The 19274-nt window shown below is 44.7% G+C and overlaps 1 protein-coding gene across 1 annotated transcript; it reads right to left on the reverse strand.

Moving 5' to 3' along the window:
* Nucleotides 1-2066: 2066 nt before the first annotated feature.
* On the reverse strand, nucleotides 2067-18778 carry LOC142069550 (kelch-like protein 28). The gene is made up of 4 exons (XM_075121101.1): nucleotides 18433-18778; nucleotides 17874-17952; nucleotides 8291-8518; nucleotides 2067-5392 (listed from the first exon to the last, which is right to left on the reverse strand). Exons 1-4 carry the CDS (start codon nucleotides 18707-18709, stop codon nucleotides 3949-3951), a joined length of 2028 nt encoding a protein of 675 aa, XP_074977202.1. The 5' UTR covers nucleotides 18710-18778; the 3' UTR covers nucleotides 2067-3948.
* Nucleotides 18779-19274: the final 496 nt, after the last annotated feature.

The following is a 19274-nucleotide window of genomic DNA, read 5'->3' on the forward strand; positions in this document are numbered from 1 at the left end:
AGCCAGCCTGTTTTGGAGGGAAAACGTCCTGAGCTGCTGTACCTCTTTATTTAATGTTTTTACTGCTGATCCTAAATCACTAACCGAGTCCTCTAACTCTAAGGCCACTTTCTCAAGTATCATTTGCAGCCTTACAGTATAGCGGCCTATGCATGCCATGGCTGGCCCGGTAAACAGTGGCGCTATTCCCAGTACAGAGCACCCTACAAGCTTCTCGGTTGTGAGGGAATTCTTCACATTGCCCTCCAATGCTGCAGTCAGTCGCCGCAGGGTCTTTTCTCGTGACTCAACAGAGGTGTCTCGGGCATTTCTAATCTTTCCTTTGGGCAGTGTGGCAGTTATGGACAAATGCGGAACTCCATGAGCTATATAACAGCTACCTGTCCAGTTGGCTGGCAGCACCTTGTAAGCCTTTCGGCCACATACAAAACAGTGACCCTGTAGGGCCCAGTAAGGACTGTTTCTTAAGGGGATTCCTGGGATATTTAAGGCTGCTTTTCCAAACAGTTCATATGCCCCTAAGGGGGCATCCCACCCTCCTCATTGGGTACAAGTGGGGGCGTTTCTAATTGTGCCGTTCAAATTACACTCGCCATAGGGACCACTACAAACCCACCATTGGCTTGCTACATTGGAGATATTAACTGGACGGCAAGTTATATTTCCAAACCTTTCTTTTGTGGTAAGACTATTTGTAAGAGTTTCCCTAAAAGCGGAGGAACCATTACACCCACACTGTTGGCCTCCCCTTTCGGTCTTTATCCAATACCCATCAGCCCACTGTGTAATAACACAGGAGCTTTTTCCCACAGGACACCCATAGTGATCAGATTGGTTTTGGGTAAAACACAACACTCCCTCAGTGAGTACTGCAACCGAATACTCCTGGTCCTGATAGGTGGCTTGCTGTAAAAAGGTCTTAGTCTAAGAAAGACTGAGAGGTGCATAGATGAGACTTTGGGGGACACACTAGAGGGGACACAAATTTGGGGGACACAAATTTACAAAGGTTGTAGAAGCGTTTTTAAACTAAGGGGAAAAACTGATAGGAGTGCAGGGCAACGTAGTTTGAACAGAGACATCACGTAGGGGAGGAGCTATTAATGGGGATTCTCTATATCCTGGTAAAGAGGAGAAGCTGATAAAGTACAGGTAAGAACTGAAGAGAAACCATCAGATGAAAGAGTCCCATTCAATTACATCGTATGAAGGCAGACAACTAAAACTTGACAAATGTTATAAGCGCTTGTATACAAATACTAGAAATCTAAATACTACAATGAGCAAACTTGGCTGCCTGGTATTAAATAAAGATATTGATATAATAGGCATCACAGAAACTTGATGGAAGGATGACAATCAATGGGACACTGTAATACCAGGGTACAAAATATACAAATGACAGAACAGGTCATGCTGGTCAGGGAGCGGCACTATATATGAAAGAAGGCATAGAGTCAAAATCTTAAATGAATCAAACAGTACCATAGACTCTCTATGGATAGAAATTCCATGCTTGACTAATAAGAATATAGCAGTAGGAGTATACTACTGACCCCCCTGACCAGGAGCGTGATGGTGATTGTGAAATGCTCAGGGAGATTAGAGAAGCTATAAAAATAAAAAACTCAACAATAATGGGGGATTTCAGCTATTCCCATATTGACTGGGTACATGTCACCTCAGGGTGGGATTCGGAAAATAAAGTTTCTAGACACCATTAATGACTGTTTCTTGGAGCAGCTAGTCCTGGAACCCACAAAGGGAGAGGCAATTCTTGATTTAGTCCTAAGTGGAGCACAGGATCAGGTCCAAGAGGTGAATATAGCTGAACTGCTTGGTAATAGTGATCGTAATATAATTAAATTTACATCATTGTGGGGGTTGGGAGGGAAAAACCAGAGAAGCCCACCACAGTAGCATTTAACTTCAGAAAGGGGAACTACGCAAAAATGAGGAAGCTAGTTAAACGAAAATTAAAAGGAACAGTCACAAAAATAAAGTGCCTGCAGGCAACATAGAAACTTTTTTAAACCACCACAATAAAGGCTCAAATTAAATGTATACCCCAAATTAAAAAGAACAGTATGAGAACCAAAAAAAAAAAAAAGCCATCGTGCCTACCGCCAAAGTAAAAGAAGTGGTTAGAGGCAAGAATGCATCTCTTACAAATTGGAAGTCAAATCCTAGTAAGGAAAATTGAAAGGAGCGTAAATTCTGGCACATCAAGTATAAAAGTATAAGAAGGCAGGCCAAGAAAGAATTTGAAGAAAAACTACCTATGAACCCAAAAACTAGCAGCAAATTTATTGTAAGTACATCAGAAGCAGGAAGCCTGCCAAACAATCAGTGGGGCCACTGGACAATCGAGGTGCTAAAGGGAATACTCAAGGAAGACAAGGCCATTGCAGAGACGCTAAGTGAATTCTTTGCATTGGGTCGTCACTGCAGAGAACATGAGGGAGAGTCCCACACCTAAGGTGGCAAATATGATGAACTGTCTCAGACTGAGGCATCAGTAGAGAAGATGTACAGCTGGATGCGCATCCAGTTATGCACATCTGAAAATGGGCCAATGTTCCTAAAGTTCTATATAAGTATCACTGAGTTTGAGTTCCACCAGATAGGGACAGACGTGGAGATACACCTCTGGTCCTCCTGATTCCCAGCCTAGTGCCTAATCTACACAAAAGGAAGTTTTATTTAGTACAACCTCATCCTCCTCCACCAGCTGTTTCAAAGTTCAGAAATGTGAATTTCCGAGAGAAATGGCTTTGAGATTTTTCACATTCTTCCAGAGAGTGGCACGTGTGTTTCTCTTGATGTTGTCACCATTCATAGTACTTAGTGCCCGAATGGATCATTAGGATCATCTACTCTGACCGCCTGTCTAACATGGGCCGTAGAATTTACTCCTACATCTAGCCTAAAAATTCTGGCTGAGCTAAAATGTATCTTTCAGAAAGAAATATCCAGTCTTGAATTAAAGACGCCAAGTGATGGAGAATCCACTACATCCTGTGGTAAATTGTTCCAACGGTTAACTACCCTCACTGTTTAAAAGAATGCCTTATGTCTATCCGGAAGTTATCTAGCTTCGGCTTCCAATTGTTGGCTCTTCTTAGCCCTCTGTCTGCTAAATTAAAGAGCCCTCATCTATCGGAAATCTTCTCCCCGTAAAGACCTTATAGACCATGATCACATCACCTCTGAGTCTTCTCTTTGATAATCTAAATAGATTGAGCTTCCTAAATCTTTCCCTGTAAAGACAGGTTTTCCAGACTTCAAATCATTCCTGTAGCTCTTTTCTGAACACTTTCTAATTTTTCAGCTTCTTTTTTGAAATTCAGACACGACGACTAGATACAATAGTCTAGGAATTGTTTCCCTTGTGATTTTTACAACAGATTTTTACCACCTCGCTACTCTTACTCAATCGTTTCCTGTTTATACTTTCAAAAATCACAGTAGCTTTCTTAGCCACCATATCACACTGGGCGCTCATAGTCCAATGGTTATCTTCCTGACCACTGAGTCCTTTCCAGAGTCATTGCTTTCCAGGATATAATTCCAACCAGACCTTTTGACCAAGATGCATTTTAATACAACCATGTGCAAGGCCATCCATCTAGAAACTACAGGTCACAGTTACATACTTCAACATTCTGTAAATTTGCTCCCTTTATACAGAAGTTTTCTGACCTCTAACACAGGCAAATTCAATCAGGAGAAAGCCTTTTGCAAGAAATATCATGCCCCACTGATGTGGCACAGCCTTTCTGGAGCAGGCTGTGTTTTTACAGTGTCGTAAGCTTTTTGCTAGTGTCAGTTGTGAGTCCACATTACCCTGTGTAATTATGTTCGTGCTCAAGATTTAATCATAGTTTGTTTCTTGCTCCACTATTTATGTTTATTCAAAGCTAACTAAAAGGAAATATTAAGAGGCAGCTATTTCCCAACAACACCTATCAGGGCTACCGATGTCTTTTGAAAAAGGGACAGGATCTCCTTTTTGGGTCTCTTCAGCGTTGTACAACCAAATCCGCTGACACCTTCAGAAAATACAGGGATATCTTCTGGACATTTGCTCCACCTGGGCTCACCAGGTTCCCAATAATAAATTGTTTTATAACATTGGGTTAAATTTTCCCCACCCAAGACGTAGATCCTCTTTTCCCAATGGACCACTGCAGCATTAGCAATTGCCTTTGGCAGTTTTGGAACGATCACCTCCTCATTCATGCTGCCATCATCAGAGATAAAGAAACACTTTCTAGTGCAGTGGCGGTTTTCTGGTATGAGACCCCCCTCAGCCCACTCTCTGGCTCTCTTTTCAGCATACCCACCTATAATGTATATCCCATTATTCATGGCAACAGCACCCGCTGAAAAGAACCCATTGTCCAGAGACACCTGAGTCCATGTGTCCGAGCTAACTTCATAGATCAGAAGCCCTCTATGAAATTGCCAATAACCAGTCAGGCCTGTTGCTCCCCCTAGTAAGTATAGTTTCTTCTTGAGCACTGTGGAGGCAGAACGGCTCAGAACAAAAGGCATCCTAGAGATGGGAGTCCATATCTGCTCTGCTAGGTCAAAGCATTCTGCAGAATTGAGGAACTCATGAAATCCACACCAGCCTCCCATAGCATACAGCCTCTGGTTACAGATTAGGAATCCATGTGTAGCACGGGGCACGGACATTGAAGGGAGCTGTGTCCACTGGCCATTAAAAGAGTTGAACTCATACAAAGCATCTGAATAAGAATTCCTGTAGATGCCTCCAGATACATAGAGCTTGTCTCCAAGTGCCACACAGGCTGGATGTGTCAAAGATTTCAAGCCTGTGAGCTTTTCCCACTTTTCAGCATGAGGATCATAAGAGCCCATCAGAAAAGCTTCATTCTCCAACTCTTGGTCCTCCCACATCGTTGAATCTACACACATTATCAGTTCATCAGACATGCCTTGTCTGAGTCCCCCGCTCTCCTGCAACCTCTCTTCACTGTCCAGCTGCTTCCAGAGAAGCTGAACATCCCCATACCGTTCTGAATCCAGCTGCACCTCTACAACCTCACTATCTGTCAGGAGGGGCAGCCGGACATGCCTCATCAGCTCATTGAGGAGGGTGTGGCCTGTGGTGGGTTGAAACTGTATCCAGCGTCGCACAGCCAGGTAGACTTCTAACTCAGAAGCAACTGTAAGGTCGTCTGAAGACAAGATGGTGATTAAACTGCTGAGGTCCAGACTCAAAAAGTCATCATCCTCACAGAACCTTCCAAAGTTTAGGACGATGAGCTGCATGGTAGCATAATAGAGAGCTTGGTGGTTGTAAGCCTGAGCCAGTCTGTAAAGCCCAATGCAGTTCTGCATGGAAATGTTCTTCAGAAGGAACCTGGGAGGAGAAAAGGAAATAAACATCCCTGGGAATGCATCCGTGATTGTTATGACCCCAGGATAGGTCATCAGCAGGGTTTGAACCCAGAGACCTCAGCACCAAAGAACAGACCTCTAGTACTTGAGTTTAAAGAGGAGGACCTCATTAGCTCATAGACTCCTAGACTTTAAGGTCAGAAGGACCATCATGCTCATCTAGTCTGACCTCCTGCACATTGCAGGCCACAGAACCTCGCCCACCCACTCCTGTAATAGCCCCCTAACCTCTGGCTGAGTTGCTGATGTCCTCAAATCATGGTTTAAAGACTTCAAGTTAGAGAGAATTCGCCATTCACATTAGTTTAAACCTGCAAGTGACCCGTGCCCCATGCTGCAGAGGGAGGCAAAAAACCTCCAGGGTCTCTGCCAATCTGACCCGGGTGGAAATTCCTTTCCAACCCCAAATATGGTGACCAGTTAGACCCTGAGCATGACAATATTAGCTGACAATACTAGTAATAGGTATTACCCTCGATGTAGACGAGCCACGTTAGGGGGGCCACAAGACGCAATTTACAAGCAAACTACATGAGAAAACTTTCTCCTGAGTTTGACACCCCAACATTAGGGTGGCAGCATTGCTTTTATGGCCAGTCAATTGTAACTGAGTTAGTGAATTTATTTCAGGCAAAAGGCTCCAGAATGGCAGCTCAAAAGCACAAGTACACAAAGACCCCATGCTGGCCCCCACACAAACTCCTCTCACCACAACCTCTGCCTCACCTAGATCATATTTTGGGGGATGACAGGGATGTCTTCACGGCCTATTAAACCCATGCTTACTTAGATTGCATAGCTTTTTAAAGACAAAAAGGGCCAGTGTGATCAAGTATTCCAGTGTGTCCCAAAATGTGGGGTACCCCTGCAGGACTAGCTAGGGATGTGGACAAGTCTCTCATTCACTCTCCACTGGCTCAACTTCACTTTTAAAAAAAAAAGTCAATGTTATGGTTATGAAGACAACTTTCAAAACATCACCCAGGCATGTGTAACTGATGCCTGAGTTACCGTGTCCTCTGCAGGCATGAACGGCCACTTCCATTTCACTGGCCGTTAATTCATGTGCCAATGATGATACTTTAATGTCAACATTGTTAACTAGTTCATTGCTCATTAAAGCATCTAAGAAAGGCGAAGAAGAATCAGACTATGAAGATCTTCACAATCTGCTCTGAGGGACTGCTCATTGTTGTGTCAGACATGAGGCCAGGGAGCAGGGACAGGGCAATAACATTTGAGACATTTTAAAATTCAACTTCATTTCATTTCATTAAAATTCAGTTGATCTACCTGTAACACCATTGGTCAGAGTTGCAGGGAGGCATGGTGGTTTCATTTTCCTAAAGGGAGCAGTGGGAGGGCTCAGCTTTGAGAAACTCTGGTTTAGTCAGAGCACTCAGGCCAGGGTTCAGTCCCCGCTCTGTCTGAGGGAAGAAAGGATTTGAACCATGTCTTCCAAAGCTCTCAGGCAAATGCTAATGTGAGATGCCCTCAATCTCTTTTGTTGAAGCTGTTCCACTTTGGATTAAATCATTCAAGATTAATTGGGCCAGAGAGCGACAGTAAGTGAGACTGACTCTATAGCTTGGTGGTTTGGGCAACCAAGAGGAGACCTAGTGCCCCTGTTCCCATCAGTCTTTAATTATTAATACTTAAAACATTCCAGAGTGGTCTCATCTATGCTGTATACAGAGGGAATACCGCATCCCTACCGTTGCTGGATAGTCCCCTGTTAATATAACCAAGTATTGTGTTAGTCCTTTTAGCAACAGCATTACATCAAACACATGTTCATTTGGTGCTGTACAATGACCCTAAGTAATTGTCAGAATGACCTGCTTTCCAGAATACAGTTCCCCAGCCTGTAGGTGTGCCCTGCATTCTTTGTTCCTGGATGTATGCCCTTGCATTTAGCGCCGTTAAACCCATTTTATTTGAATGGACCTAGCTCACCAAGTGACCCAGATTGCTTTGTATGACTGCCCTGTCCTCATCATTCGTTACCACTTCGCCAATCTCTGTCATATGCAAATGTTATCAGCAATGTTTATATATTTTCTTCAAGATCATTGATAAAAATATTGAACTGGGGCCAAGAACCAGCCCCTGATAACCCCACTCGGAGCACTCCCCACTTCATGATGAATCCAAACTTACATTTACATTTTGAGATTCGTCAGTTAGGCAACTTTCTCAATATGTGCCATCCTGCTTTTCTTTAGAGATAGTTTTCCAGTCAGAATGTGGTACTAAGTCCAACACTTTACAGAAATCCAGATATAATCTATCAGTCAACACAGTTACCTTTATCAACCAGACTTGTAATCTTGGAAAAGAACAAATTTGTTGGACAAGATCTATGTTCTGTCAGTCAATAGTTCGAATTAATTATACTGCTATCCTTTACTTCTTAAATAACAGAGTCCTGTATCAGTTGTTCCATTGATTTGCTCAGGATAGAAGTCAGGCTAACTGATCTATAGGAATCCAAGTCATCCCTCTGTTGAGACCGATAACTTTGAGACCTCCTGATGAAAGGCTGTATATAAGAGGAAGGTATTATTATCATGGTGATTTCATCCTCTTTCCCTTGAAAATCAGGCCGATACCCACAGCTCGTTTTACTCAGAACAGCTATTTACATGGCTGTGACATTTCATCACACTTGCCCAGGGCTGAATTTGAACAGGCATTTTCTGTGAAAGTTTCTTGGATCATGTCTAAACCACCCTGAGTGTGATGAGCTGAGTTTTAAATTAATTGTATTGATGCTTGGTGTTACCTTACGAGACCATTAAAACACACATTTATTTCATCCTAAAGCAGACTCATAAGACTGCAGGTCCTTTCATGTTACCTGCAGCAGATCTCCACTAGGGGGCGGATCTGTAGCTTGCTGGCTGCTGCAAACACCTCTGGGGCTGTCTCCAGACTAAGTGATAGCTCTTCTGTGTAGATATATTGTAAAATGCTTTGGAGGATGAAGGGAGCCATATCCTGCAGCACAACTTCTCCACCCTGGGATTCTTTGCCGAAGCTCGTGAAAACGTCCTTAAAGTAAGGACTGACAGCTGCTAGCAATACTCTGCAGGAAGAGAGCAAACAATAGTTCCAAACAATAAAACCTGTGTTTACGGATGTTTCTCACTGTGTACATTAAATAACCCCTTTTTAAAACAAAAACTGGAAAAACATCTATTATATGTAACCATAAAGTTGGGAACATCAACAAGCAAGGTTTGAACCCAGGATCTTTAAATCCCAAACACAGAGCTTTACCACTTGAGCTAACATGTGAACTAAGAGGTAGACCAGCTGCTGGAGGTAGGTCAGAACATACACTTCGACAAGGCACTACAAAACTATTTTCTACACACCAGTGGAATATTGGGTATCAGAGTCCCTAAATTATTGTCCTGACTTTAGGAGGAAAGTATTGTCTAGTGATTAAAGTAGTGGTTACAGACAGGAACATAGAATTGGCACCTTCATAGTCAGCAGGTGTTATAGTAAAGACCTGGAATCTAGTCTTAATTCTGCCAGAACCATGGAGAGAATGACTTTGCCTCTTTACTAGGAGTGATGGGTATGAAGCCATGTTCAAAAGTAAGTCCACAAAAATGTAAACAACAGTGAGTGGAAAAAGTAAGATTAAAACCTATGATTTCCCGCCCAAAACACCATTCCATACACACTCCCTCATCAAAGAGTCAGTCTCTTTCCTACTTGTGAAATATTAGCTTTCTTGGCAGCACTGTACAACAAGGGAGGTCAATTCACATGAAATGCAGAACATCCTGCAAAATCTAGTGCGCTGGAAAGAAATGTCCGAAAGGACCAACCCAGGAGTTGCAGGAAATTGTGTTGGTGATTCCCTGGGGTCTGATTTTCCTTTGGAACATAAGAATGGCCATACTGAGCCAGATCAACAGTTCACTTAGCCCAGTATACGATCTCTGAGAGTGGCCAGTACCAGATGCTTCTGGCAGTTGGGGATACAGGGACACCTGGAGAATGGGCCCCTTACTGAATGAGGGAGGCAACCTAGTGACAGAGGATGTGGAAAAAGCTAATGTACTCAATGCTTTTTTTGCCTCTGTCTTCACGAACAAGCTCAGCTCCCAGACTACTGCACTGGGCAGCACAGCATGGGGAGGAGGTGACCAGCTCTCTGTGGAGAAAGAAGTGGTTCGGGCCTATTTAGAAAAGCTGGACGAGCACAAGTCCATGGGGCCGAATGCGCTGCATCCGAGAGGGCCAAAGGAGTTGGCGGATGTGACTGCGGAGCCATTGACCATTATCTTTGAAAACTCATGGCGATCGGGGGAGGTCCCGGACAACTGGAAAAAGGCTAATGTAGTGCCCATCTTTAAAAAAGGGAAGGAGGAGGATCCTGGGAACTACAGCCCAGTCAGCCTCACCTCAGTCCCTGGAAAAATCATGGAGCAGGTCCTCAAGGAATCAATTCCGAAGCACATAGAGGAGTGGAAAGTGATCAGGAACAGTCAGCATGGATTCATCAAGGGCAGGTCATGCCTGACTAATCTAATTGCCTTCTATGACGAGATAACTGGCTCTGTGGATGAGGGGAAAGCAGTGGACGTGTTGTTCCTTGACTTTAGCAAAGCTTTTGACACGGTCTCCCACAGTATACTTGTCAGCAAGTTAAAGAAGTATGGGCTGGATGAATGGACTATAAGGTGGATAGAAAGCTGGCTAGATTGTTGGGCTCAGTGGGTAGTGATCAATGGCTCCATGTCTCGTTGGCAGCCGGTATCAGGTGGAGGGCCCCAAGGGTCGGTTCTCGGACCCGTTTTGTTCAATATCTTCATTAATGATCTGGAGGATGGTGTGGATTGCACCCTCAGCAAGTTTGCAGATGACACTAAACTGGGAGGAGAGGTAGATACGCTGGAGGGTAGGGATAGGTTACAGAGGGATCGAGACAAATTAGAGGATTGGGCCAAAAGAAATGTGATGAGGTTCAACAAGGACAAGCGCAGAGTCCTGCACTTAGGACGGAAGAATCCGAGGCACCGCTACAGACTAGGGACCGAATGGCTCGGCAGCAGTTCTGCAGAAAAGGACCTACGGGTTACAGTGGACAAGAAGCTGGATATGCGTCAACAGTGTGCCCTTGTTGCCAAGAAGGCCAATGGCATTTTGGGATGTATAAGTAGGGGCACTGCCAGCAGATCGAGGGACGTGATCGTTCCCCTCTATTCGACATTGGTGAGGCCTCATCTGGAGTACTGTGTCCAGTTTTGGGCCTCACACTACAAGGAGATGTGGAAAAATTGGAAAACGTCCAGCGGAGGGCAAAAAAAATGATTAAGAGACTGGAACACATAACTTATGAGGAGAGGCTGAGGGAGCTGGGATTGTTTAGTCTGCGGAAGAGAAGAATGAGGGGGGATTTGACGGCTGCTTTCATCTACCTGAAAGGGGGTTCCAAAGAGGATGGCTCTAGACTGTTCTCAGTGGTAGCAGATGACAGAACAAGGCGTAATGGCCTCAAGTTGCAGTGAAGGAGGTTTAGGTTGGATATTAGGAAAAACGTTTTCACTAGGAGGGTGGTGAAACACTGGAATGGGTCACCTAGGGAGGTGGTGGAATCTCCTTCCTTTGAGGGTTTTAAGGTCAGGCTTGACAAAGCCCTGGCTGGGATAATTTAGTTGGGGATTGATCCTGCTTTGAGCAGGGGGTTGGACTAGATGACCTCCTGAGGTCCCTTCCAACCCTGATATTCTATGATACTATGGAGTTGTGTCCCTGACAGTCTTGGCTAATGTCCATTGATGAATCTATCCTCCATGAAGTTACTAATTCAATTTTGAACTGAATTATACTTTTGGCTTTCATAACATCCCATGGCAACAAGTTTCTGATAGAGTATGCATTTTGTGAAGAAGTATTTCCTTTCGTTTGTCTTAAACATGCTGTCTATTAATTTTATCTGGTGACCCCAAGTTCTTGTGTTATTTAGAGGGATAATTAAAACTTCCTTCTTCACATTCTCCGCACCATTCATGATTTTTTAGACTTCTACCAAGTCATCTCTTTTCTAAGCTAAACAGTCCAAGTCTTTTTAATCTCATATTTTATGGAAGCTGTTCCATCCCCCTGGTCATTGTTATTGCCCTTCTCTGTGTCTTTTCCAATTCTAATATATCTAAGACTTTGATGCACATGATGGCATATATGACATTGATAGATGTGCAGGTGAACGAGCCTCTGATATTGTGGCTGATGTGATTGGGCCCAGGGATGGTGTCCCCTGAATAGATATGTGGACACAGCTGGCAAGGGGCCTTGTTGCAAGGATAGGTTCCTGGGTTAGCGGTTCTGTTGTGTGGTGTGTGGTTGCTTTTGAGTGAAGCAAATACTCACATCAGCCACACTATCAGAGGCTTGTTCACCTACACATCTACCAATGTCATATATGCCATCGTGTGCCAGCAATGCCCCTCTGCCATGTACATTGGTCAAACTGGACAGTCTCTGTGTAAAAGAATAAATGGACACAAATCAGAGGTCAAGAATTATAACATTCAAAAACCAGTTGGAGAACACTTCAATCCCTCTGGTCACTCAATTACAGACCTAAAAGTGGCAATACTTCAACAAAAAAACTTCAGAAACAGACTCCAACGAGAGACTGCTGAATTGGAATTAATTTGCAAACTGGAAATTTGCAAACATTCCACACAAAGATGGACTTTGTCAAGAACACTATCCCCGATAATGTCACGGCTAACCTGGTGGCTGAACTTTGTGACTTTGTCCTTACCCATAACTATTTCACATTTGGGGACAATGTATACCTTCAGATCAGCGGCACTGCTATGGGTACCCGCATGGCCCCACAGTATGCCAACATTTTTATGGCTGATTTAGAACAATGCTTCCTCAGCTCTCGTCCCCTAAAGCCCCTACTCTACTTGCGCTATATTGATGACATCTTCATCATCTGGACCCATGGAAAAGAAGCCCTTGAGGAATTCCACCATGATTTCAACAATTTCCATCCCACCACCAACCTCAGCCTGGTCCAGTCCACACAAGAGATCCACTTCCTGGACACTACAGTGCTAATAAACAATGGCCACATAAACACCACCCTATACCGGAAACCTACTGACCGCTATTCCTACCTGCATGCCTCCAGCTTTCACCCTGACCACACCACACGATCCATCGTCTACAGCCAAGCTCTGCGATACAACCGCATTTGCTCCAACCCCTCAGACAGAGACAAACACCTACAAGATCTCTGTCAAGCTTTCTTACAACTACAATACCCACCTGCAGAAGTAAAGAAACAGATTGATAGAGCCAGAAGAGTTCCCAGAAGTTACCTACTACAGGACAGGCCTAACAAAGAAAATAACAGAACGCCACGAGCGGTCACCTTCAGCCCCCAACTAAAACCCCTCCAACGCATTATTAAGGATCTACAACCTATCCTAAAGGATGACCCAACACTCTCACAAGTCTTGGGAGACAGGCCAGTCCTTGCCTACAGACAGCCCCGCAACCTGAAGCAAATACTCACCAGCAACCACATACCACACAACAGAACCACTAACCCAGGAACCTATCCTTGCAACAAAGCCCGTTGCCAACTGTGCCCACATATCTATTCAGGGGACACCATCACAGGGCCTAATAACATCAGCCACACTATCAGAGGCTCGTTCACCTGCACATCCACCAATGTGATATATGCCATCATGTGCCAGCAATGCCCCTCTGCCATGTACATTGGTCAAACTGGACAGTCTCTACGTAAAAGAATAAATGGACACAAATCAGATGTCAAGAATTATAACATTCATAAACCAGTCGGAGAACACTTCAATCTCTCTGGTCACGCAATCACAGACATGAAGGTCGCTATCTTAAAACAAAAAAACTTCAAATCCAGACTCCAGCGAGAAACTGCTGAATTGGAATTCATTTGCAAATTGGATACTATTAATTTAGGCTTAAATAGAGACTGGGAGTGGCTAAGTCATTATGCAAGGTAGCCTGTTTCCTCTTGTTTTTTCCTACCCCCCCCCCCCCCCCGATGTTCTGGTTTAACTTGGATTTAAACTTGGAGAGTGGTCAGTTTAGATGAGCTATTACCAGCAGGAGAGTGAGTTTGTGTGTGTATGGGGGTGGGGGGGATGTGAGAAAACCTGGATCTATGCAGGAAATAGCCCGACTTGATTATGTAAAGAGTTGTCACTTTGGATGGGCTAGCACCAGCAGGAGAGTGAATTTGTGTGGGGGGGGTGGAGGGTGAGAAAACCTGGATTTGTGCTGGAAATGGCCCACCTGTTGATCACTTTAGATAAGCTATTACCAGCAGGACAGTGGGGTGGGAGGAGGTATTGTTTCATATTCTCTGTGTGTATATAAAGTCTGCTGCAGTTTCCACGGTATACATCTGATGAAGTGAGCTGTAGCTCACGAAAGCTCATGCTCAAATAAATTGGTTACTCTCTAAGGTGCCACAAGTACTCCTTTTCTTTTTGCGAATACAGACTAACACGGCTGTTCCTCTGTCACCTTACCTGATCACTCTCGTTCTGATGAAGTGAGCTGTAGCTCACGAAAGCTCATGCTCAAATAAATTGGTTAGTCTCTAAGGTGCTACAAGTACTCCTTTTCTTTTTGCGAATACAGACTAACACGGCTGTTACTCTGAAACCTCTCGTTACAGTGTGTATGGTAACACCCATTGTTTCATGTTCTCTGTGTATATAAATCTCCCCACTGTATTTTTCACTGAATACATCCGATGAAGTGATATGTAACTCACGAAAGCTTATGTTCAAATAAATTTGTGAGTCTCTAAAGGTGCCACAAGTGAATCATAGAATCATAGAATATCAGGGTTGGAAGGGACCTCAGGAGGTCATCTAGTCCAACCCCCCGCTCAAAGCAGGACCAATCCCCAATTTTTGCCCCGATCCCTAAATGGCCCCCTCAAGGATTGAACTCACAACCCTGGGTTTAGCAGGCCAATGCTCAAACCACTGAGGGCAACAAAAACTATTAGGAAAAAGAAAAGTGCTCCTTTTCTTTTTCCTAATCATTTTTGTTGCCCTCTTCTGATCCTTTTCCAATTCCAATATATCTTTTTTGAGACGGGGCGAATACATCTGCACGCAGGATTCAAGATGTGGACGTACCATGGATTTATACAGAGGCAATACGATATTTTCTGTCTTATTATCTATTCTCTATTCTTAATGATTACCAACATTCTGTTGGCTTTTTTGACTGCCGCTGCACATTGAGTGGATATTTTCAGAGAACTAGCCACAATGACTCCAAGATCTCTTTCTTGAGTGGTAACAGCTAATTTAGAGCCCCTCATTTTATTTGTATAGTTGGGATGATGTTTTCCAATGTGCATTACTTTGCATTTATCAACATTGACTTTCGTATGCCAATTTGTTGCCCAGGCACAAATCTGTGAGATCCTTTTGTAGCTCTTCGCAGTCTGCCTGGGACTTAACTATCTTGAGTAGTTTTGTATCATCTGCAAATTTTGCCACCTCACTGTTTACCCCTTTTTCCAGATCATTTATGAGTATGTTGAAGAGGACTGGTCCCAGAACAGACCCCTGGGGGACACCACTATTGATATAAAAGGATGGATGCTGAGCACTGTGCCTAGACCCACAGTTCAAGAGTTCTGGCCAGAGTTCCAGTTCAGCAGTGAATCTTGGTGCTCCTGGTCATCTTCAGTGCCAGTAAACTTTCCCCAACAAAACCCTCTGACGCCAACTTCTGCTGCTCTCTGCTAACCCACTGAGAGTGACAACCTCCCTACTCCCTCCTTATTCCCAGTACAAGGTCATACGCCCAAGTATTCACAGCCCCATACAGCTCTGGGCAACAGATGCTGGGTCAGGCCGAGTTTGTCCTCCTCAGATGATTCCTTCCTGGCATGGCGCTCCTCTGGGCTCCTGTCTGGGACATCCCTGGCTGGATGCCCTGTCCATCCCAGATTACGGACAGCTCTCGCTGCTTTGTTATGTGTGGGCCTCCTCATGTCTGGAGCTACAGACACACATACCAGCACTTCCTCTTTGGGGAACACTCAGCACTTCCTCTCAGGACCTCAGGGCAAGGTTTTAAAGGAGCCATGCTCTCTAAACCCTGAGCAGCAACACCTGTTAGGCCACAAAGAAAAGACCCCATATGTTTGACTGCTAAGGACAAGTAGGCACTGAAAGAGACTCTCCAGCCCTCTTTCTCTGCAGGGCGGGATCACACTTCCGTTCATCACTGCAGCACAATATAGGGCATCAGGGGAATAGCTTTTTATTTTATTTATTTATGTATTTATTGTAATTTTCTATTCTCTTGTATATGAAATGCTGAGGATTTCGAAGAACGACCGTGCTTTGGAAACAATAGCCCTAAAGACCAGGGGTGGCCAACCTGTGGCTCCGGACCCACATGCGGCTCTTCAGAAGTTATTATGTGGCTCCTTGTCTAGGCACCGACTCCAGGGCTGGAGCTACAGGCGCCAACTTTCCAATGTGCCGGGGGTGCTCACTGCTCAAGCCCTGGCTCTGCCAGAGGCCCTACCCCCACTCCACCCCTTCCCACCCCCTCTTCTGAGCCTGCAGTGCCCTTGCTTCTCCCTCCTCCCCCCCAGAGCCTCCTGCACGCCACGGAAGAGCTGATTGGGAGGTGTGGGGACGGGGGGGGGGGAAGTGCGGATTGGCAGGGCTGCTGGTGGGTGGGAGGCACTGGGAGCAGGGTAGGGGAGCTGATGCGGGGCTGCTGACGTATTACTGTGGCTCTTTGGCCATGTACATTGGTAAATTCTGGCTCCTTCTCAGGCCACCCCTGCTATAGACGGACTCCTTGCTTTAATGCATCTGAATCAGGTTGTAATGTCGCTTGCTGGACATTGCCTGGGGCAGGAACCTGGTGCTCAGGGTTTGGAAGGTAACTGCAACTTGTCAGAGCAGAAATCTACAGCAGATTAAATTTCACAGGCTGCAAATGTGGAAATATCATTTATCATGTGGACATGGGCACGTAGGATCTGATAATACGCATTAATGTTCCATAGTGCCTTTCACAGCTAAATCCCTAGCTGGGTAGATATAGAAATAACAACAGAGGGAGAGAGCGAACTCAATTGACCGGGGGGCGGGGAGGGGGAGGGGGGCTTTCAGCAGAATTTGGAAAGAGAATGGAAAGCTGATGAAGCAATTCTTATGGACACCTCCTGTGGAATTTTACAGAGGATGGTCAGCTTCCTATAGCAGTTCTAAACTATTCTAAAGAATTTAATAGATACTTGCATGTCTGCTACATTGTATAGGATGGCTCCAAAAATGTACAGGCAAGGCCTAATTTTCTATTAAATCCTAGCGATTTTTAGAGTAATTTATATAGAAGCCTATTAAATGACAGATCCTCAGTCAGTATAAATGATCATAACTCCACCTCTCAGTGGTGCCAATTTACGACAGATTAGGACGCGCCCCATAGTTTTAATCCTGTTGGCCACAGTCCTATTAAATTCTGTAAAGAGACAGAAGGAAGCTGTTCCAGACAGATAGGAGGAGAAGGGTCTCACACCAGTGACAAGACTTGTAATAGGAAAATGGAGGCCAGTCATCAGAAGAAGCAGGAAGATGAGGGGCCCAATTTTCTACTGTGCTATGACCCTTTACTCTGCTCTGGAAGCGTAAAGGGGCCATAAAGCTAGTGTATCTAGGGAAGGGGAATATCCTGCATAGGAGATTCTCCTGGCTGAGGCCACTGGAGTTACTGAAGTTCTGCCCCAGGGTGCTGACCTCCTCCCCGTGAGGGGCAGCCCTAAATTAGCTCTGTCTATCCAAGCTGCCGGTATTTTCCAGGTGCCTATCACCATGGTATGAGTAAGGCTCATTCACAAGAGGCCGGTCACACTTCCTCCAAGCATCTCCATGTTGGCAATGGCAGGATCCCAGCAGTTGTGATGGGGAAGTTGGAACAGCCTGTGGCTTCCCTTATCATTGCTGTGATCAGTGCTGATATGCTAACCCCATCTCTTAAAGTCATCTCTATTATTACTATTATTATTCTTATTTATTATGATTAATCTTCCTTTGCAAAGTATTTTCCATGCAAAATTATGCAATATCAGATCGCCTGCTTTATCTTGGGGAAAGACGGCTGCAAAACTGGGTGAAAGTTTACTTGCTGGGGGGAAAAGCCAGTCATTGAAAGAGATGTATGAAGTGGTGTAGGGTCTTAAGGCCAAGAGAGGTGATACAATTATCATTTGGTATTTCCTTGCTATGTGGGATTTTCCTATGTCAGTTTGCTTTATCCTCCCATCTCAGCAGCCTTTGCTGCTCCCTTGATAACACAGAATACCGAGCTCTGCTCTCCAGCATAGGCCAAGGACAGCAGATAGATAAACAGAAACCCACCTGTGACAGGAGAATCTCCTTCCTTCACACACTAACATGGCATCACAGAGCAACTGGTGCTGGTACAGCTGCTTTAGACCTATATGAGTTGAGAAGACAATGCCAAGGCTGCCGTTATACACCACAAGGAAACTTCTTGAAGGAAAGAAGTGAGAGCTCATTCTAAGGAGAGTATCCATCTATCTATCTATCTCCGTATACCCCATCTATCTATCTATCTAGCTAGCTAGCTAGCTATAAAATCTCCGGAAATCTGTACGGATGGTGGGATGGCTGCAGCAGGAGAACAAAGGAGGTGATCACCTGATGACTGTTTGGTGGCTTATGTCTCTGCAATGAAGGCGAGGACCAAAAGGGTAATGGAGAGTTAACGCCCCTTTCGTCTTTAACCAGTACTAAGTTTGCTTCGAAAACTATATAAATAAAACAAACTCCCAAGTTGTTTCCATCTCCACCATTTTCTGGATGGCAGAGACAGCCCTAGGCATTCACCTTCTCTGGGGGCTCCCACAGGCCGGCCCCGAAGATTACACATACACGTGAGGATCTGCTAACCTACCTTTGCTTAGCTCCAGTGGCTTTGGCAGCTCCTGTTTCGCCCCTTTTCGACTGGAACTCATGACAGGCAGAATGAAGCATACAGTAGAGAAGGAAATCCTGACTGAAAAGAGAACTAGATTCTCAACAGAGAGTGTGCACTCACACACATAACTAAATACTAAAGCTCTGGTATATAAAATCATGTCAGAGGGATGGCAGAAATTCCATTTTCTGGTCCCCACACATGTTGTAGGTTGATTATGGAGCAGCAATGGCCAACTGCCCACCCCCCGCATTCCCCACTCAGAGATCACGGCTGTATCTGGGCTCAGTAAAAGCAGGTTAGGAATGGAGGAGAAGCTGGACTCTGAACTTCCTGGGGAGTGGCAGAAATCCTGCCCCCTTTCCTTCTCCCACATGCATATATTTATTCTCTGAGTCACTACCCCTTCCCATGCACTGCACGGACCCTCACTCTTCACCCTCACTGAAGTTAAAATGGAAAATTTAAATTCAGCAAAAAAAAAATCAAAAACTGAAAATATCAGTTCAAAAATGCTCCATGGCAGTTGTAGTTTGGCTGCCTTGTGACACCATTCTTCTCTATGGGCTAGGCTACCTGTTCAGACTACATCTCCCATGATGCACCATGGACTTTCCTTTTGCTAAGCTGCCACAGTGATTCACAGGAGCTCCTGCTGCAATGTATGGCGCAGTCCACAGAGGAGAAAGAAGGCATGAGGCCCCGAACTATGGCACTGAGGCAACATTTCTCAATCAAAATTTTTCAGTTTTCAGACTAAATTTTTCAGCATTTTCAGCAAACTTTTGGGGGTTTGTGTGCTTGTTTTGATGAAAAGG

The sequence above is a fragment of the Caretta caretta genome, chromosome 18 (genome assembly GCF_965140235.1).
Source record: "Caretta caretta isolate rCarCar2 chromosome 18, rCarCar1.hap1, whole genome shotgun sequence".
Lineage (NCBI taxonomy): Eukaryota > Metazoa > Chordata > Testudines > Cheloniidae > Caretta > Caretta caretta.

What these genes read in the sequence shown, in the direction of transcription:
- LOC142069550 (XM_075121101.1), bottom strand. Translation starts at nt 18,709, where the DNA reads ATGCGGGGGGTGGGCAGTTGGCCATTGCTGCTCCATAATCAACCTACA. An exon ending in AGGAGATTCTCCTGTCACAG is followed by an intron (nt 8,519 to 17,873) that starts GTGGGTTTCTGT and finishes CTCTTCCTGCAG; the next exon opens with AGTATTGCTAGCAGCTGTCA. An exon ending in CTAGTGGAGATCTGCTGCAG is followed by an intron (nt 5,393 to 8,290) that starts GTAACATGAAAG and finishes TTCTCCTCCCAG; the next exon opens with GTTCCTTCTGAAGAACATTT.